At 58.4% G+C, this 3532-nt stretch overlaps 2 protein-coding genes across 2 annotated transcripts; one reads left to right on the top strand and one right to left on the bottom strand.

Annotated features, from left to right (window-relative positions):
* Nucleotides 1-3: 3 nt before the first annotated feature.
* LOC127751828 (sex-specific storage-protein 2-like) lies at nt 4-1022 on the bottom strand (the record flags this gene model as incomplete). The annotated part of the gene is made up of 2 exons (XM_052275960.1): nt 860-1022; nt 4-719 (listed from the first exon to the last, which is right to left on the bottom strand). Coding segments are annotated over exons 1-2 (816 nt in total), but the record flags the coding sequence as incomplete, so codon positions are not given.
* A 768-nt stretch (nt 1023-1790) lies between these two features.
* LOC113202288 (potassium/sodium hyperpolarization-activated cyclic nucleotide-gated channel 1-like) lies at nt 1791-3526 on the top strand. Its single transcript, XM_026416432.2, has 5 exons — nt 1791-2086; nt 2303-2475; nt 2596-2843; nt 2918-3046; nt 3116-3526. The coding sequence occupies exons 1-5, from the start codon at nt 1887-1889 to the stop codon at nt 3296-3298; spliced, it is 933 nt and encodes a 310-aa protein (XP_026272217.1). The 5' UTR covers nt 1791-1886; the 3' UTR covers nt 3299-3526.
* Nucleotides 3527-3532: the final 6 nt, after the last annotated feature.

Here is a 3532-nt window from a genome sequence, read left to right as displayed (position 1 = left end):
CAAGTAGTTGGCCATACGCTGCAGGTTGTAGCGGGCGAGGATCTGCTGGTAGTAGTAGTAGAAGGCCTCTCCGCGCATCTGGCAGGTGGTGATGCCGTACTTCTCGCAGTTGAGCCAGAAGGGCATGTAGAGGTGGGCGTAGGCGTGGTAGGCGTTGACGCCGACATCCTCGGTGAAGTAGCCCAGGAGCTGCTCGGGGTTGATGATCTCGCCACCGGTCCAGTTGGTCATCTTGACGTAGTTGATCTGGCCCTGCATCTTGGCGCTCATGAACTCCATGATGTCGCCGGAGTTGAGGTACAGCTGGGGAGCGACTTCGTACAGGGGAGGGAGCACCAGGCCGGCGCAGTCGTCACGGTGCACGACGGCAACGGAGAAGGCGTAGGCGAACTGGGACTCGTTGACGTTGTCGCGGGCCCAGGCGGCGGTCTTGATGAAGGTCTCGAAGTCCTTGGCGAAGTAGAACAGGTCGAACAGGGCGACCACCTCCTTCAGCTGGGAGTCGTTGTACACGTGGAAGATCTCGCCGCGGGGCAGGGTACCCTGCTGCCACATGTTGACGAAGTTCTTGACGACGTACTGGTTGGCGTAACGGTCAGCGATCTGCATGGGGTTCCAGTTCTGGGCCAGGGCGACGAGTTCGGGGTACATGTTCTTCTGGCCGACGTTCCTCAGCAGCTGCAGCACCACCTTCTGGCGTTGGGCAACATCCTGTCCGCCTGCAGCAAAGGACACAGCCGTTAGAAAACATGCGTGTAAACACAAGCGTTAGCAAAGGACAGTCGTTAGAAAACAAGTGTAAACACTCCCGTTGTGCTGAACACCGAGTCGCGGCCCGGGGCCCGGGTCGGCTACTTACTGATGTGGACGTTGTCCGTGGCGCCGGTGCGCACGTTGGGGATGTGCAGAGCGGCTGCCACCGCCAGGGTGGCGAGGAGGGCGACGGTTACCTTGTACATTGTGAGTGCAAGGAAGACTTGACCGGGAACTGGTGCCGAACCCAACGCCGACCGGCCCTTTTATACCGGTGCCCGGTCTCGGCTTTGCGATAACCGCCCTCCAACCGAGTGGTAACTTTCGTTTTATTTTCGGTCTTCAGTTGATATTGCTTCGGTTCAAACCCAACCGATAGCGCATGATCCCCTGTTCTCGCGCCCTTATCCGCGGCCCACCCGAGCGGCGCTCTCTCTCGCACTCACCGTGTGGGCCACGCGGGCGACAGGGACAGGACGCTGTTGACATTCTGAACGCCCCTCAAAATCGCCTGTTGACATATCTCCGCAGATTTGGGCTGCTATGCGCGGATCTTGAGCCCCGCCACTGGACCTCGTACAGTACGTGACGAGAAAAGTCGAGAAAAGCCTAATCTGAGCATATCAATGGTTTTATTTGTAAGTGGTGTAATAGCACATGCAAGCAGTGTTGTAACATACTCTGTAAATCGCCAAACGGGCATAGCGCGCACTACATGTTGGCTAAAACAAAACCTCGGTAGAGAGCGTGACTTTGATCATTTTTTCCGTCACAAGCTGAGATTATCGACGTGGCTTAACGGATTTAATAAGTGTGCTTAATGATTCATTTTCTTATTCACATGTTTCTTATTGCAACAGTAAGGATCTGTTGTTGCTGCTCGAAAATGTTGAAAATGAGTGGTCGCATGCATCGGGATCGGGGGATTGGGTCGGGGTCGGGCGTCGGGCCCGTGGATTGTCGGCACTTCGCAGAGCGCAACAATCAAACAGGCAAACAGTCGCCCTCCCCAGTCTTCCTCCAGTAGCCCCCCACCCCCATGCCTCCCTCCCCTCCCCTCGCCCTCGTCTCGACCCGTCTCGCAACCGTTGAACTCTGCTCTACCGTTCGTCCTGCGCCAGGTCGCTGTCAAGATGAACAAGATCGCAACACCTTACCTGCAGCAACCGCGTAGGACATGGACTGAGTTAAATAGCTCCAGCACCACCGGACTTCAGCGACACCATCAGCCACCGCCGCCACAGCAGCAGCAGCAACAACAGCAACAACAACAACGGCAGCAGCAACAACAACAGAGCACGGGACGCCCCTCTGACAGGATGCCCGTCTCCAGGTGAGTGTCTAACATCCTGTAAGAGCCACCCCGACCGCGCTCGGTCCCGGCAGCGTGTGTGCAGGTGACGGTTCGTTTGTTTACACGCAGGTGGCCCTTTAAACAGCGTTCAAGGGTTAAATGTGAGACATAACCTATCGCAATCTTAATCCGTCAGCTGATGAGGATCTTGACGTATAGGGTGATTGTATCTGTGCGTGTGTGTTGGGGTTGCAGTGCCGGCGCGGCCCCTCGCACCGTGGTGGTCGGCGACATGGTGGTGGCGGACGACTCGGACACCGAGGGGGACGTCATCGAGGAGGAGGTGGACGACGAATCGGACGAGGACAAGCCCAAAGTGCTGCGCGTCATCACGAGGAGGCCCGCGCGGACAGCGGTCGCGGCCGGGGGTGAGTATGGAAGGGGCACTCAGCTGTCAACGGCATAATCTTTGGCCAAGCGCACTACAGTGTGTACGTGTGTGCTGTTGAGGGGTTGCAGCCCTAACTCTTTTTCCCCGCCCTCCGCAGAGCCCGCTTGGCACGCGCTACTCCGGCGCACGCCCAGCTCGCGCACGGCCTCCATCGCCAGGACGCCGCCGAGGGCGCCGCCGCGCCCGAGCCAGCAGCAGGGCGTCGTGTCGCCCAACAGCCCCCAGGCCAGCTGCTCCCCCAGGACACGACCCGTGCAACACCGACCTGCGCAGCTCTACACGACTCCGTCCAGGATCATCCGGACCGACGGTGCCCCCAAGCCCGGCGTCAACGTGCCCGCCAAGGTAAGAGCATGTCATGGCCGCCCCAGGTGACACCACAGCCGCACTGGCTCTCTCTGACTCTCTTCGACGCGCAGGTGCTGGTGCCCCGGAACCGCCTTCTGTTCCCCCTACTCGCCCGCGGTGGCCGCGTGCTGCCCGCCAATTCGTCCAGGATGCCCATGGGGATGGCCTTCCGTCGCCAGGACGCCGGAGACGGCCCTCAGGTGAGCTCGACGGCAAGAGGTCGTTTTCTCGCTAGCACGAGTAGGGTCCTAACACTGCGTCTGTGACAGGTCGGAGTGGTGCGGCGCGTCCTGGTGTCCGCTGTGGGACCCTTGTCGCCGGCGGAGAGTGCGGTGCTGGACGGAGTGCTCGACATGCTCGAAGAACACCAGGCTCGGTACGGAGGCATCAGGGCCTACATGGACAAGTACGGCGTGACGCCGATGGACACCTTCCCCGACACTTCCCCCTGATGGTGTCAGTACTGCCCCCACCCCTTCCCTGTACCTGATACCGTGGTGACCTCTTCGCATTGACTCGAGCGGCTCGCCATGATAAGTTGCCATCAACTGTACTTGCATGATAAATAGATCATTGTTAGGAATCCTGCATGTATAGGACTATGCAGTTATACAATTTGCATCCGATGTTGAGTATAAAGTACTCAAACAAAACTCATTTAATTAATTTTCACTATTTATTCAGAT

This window comes from Frankliniella occidentalis, unplaced genomic scaffold (assembly GCF_000697945.3).
Source record: "Frankliniella occidentalis isolate FOCC.00 unplaced genomic scaffold, Focc_3.1 Scaffold1243, whole genome shotgun sequence".
Lineage (NCBI taxonomy): Eukaryota > Metazoa > Arthropoda > Insecta > Thysanoptera > Thripidae > Frankliniella > Frankliniella occidentalis.
Note: the sequence above shows the minus strand (reverse complement) of the source record. Positions and strands in the feature narration are given on the sequence as shown.

Bases quoted from the DNA above. Each gene is read 5' to 3' on its own strand.
- LOC113202288 (XM_026416432.2), top strand. From the start codon at position 1,887: ATGAACAAGATCGCAACACCTTACCTGCAGCAACCGCGTAGGACATGG. The intron at 2,087-2,302 runs GTGAGTGTCTAA...TTGGGGTTGCAG, and splicing joins GACAGGATGCCCGTCTCCAG to TGCCGGCGCGGCCCCTCGCA. The intron at 3,047-3,115 runs GTGAGCTCGACG...CGTCTGTGACAG, and splicing joins ACGCCGGAGACGGCCCTCAG to GTCGGAGTGGTGCGGCGCGT.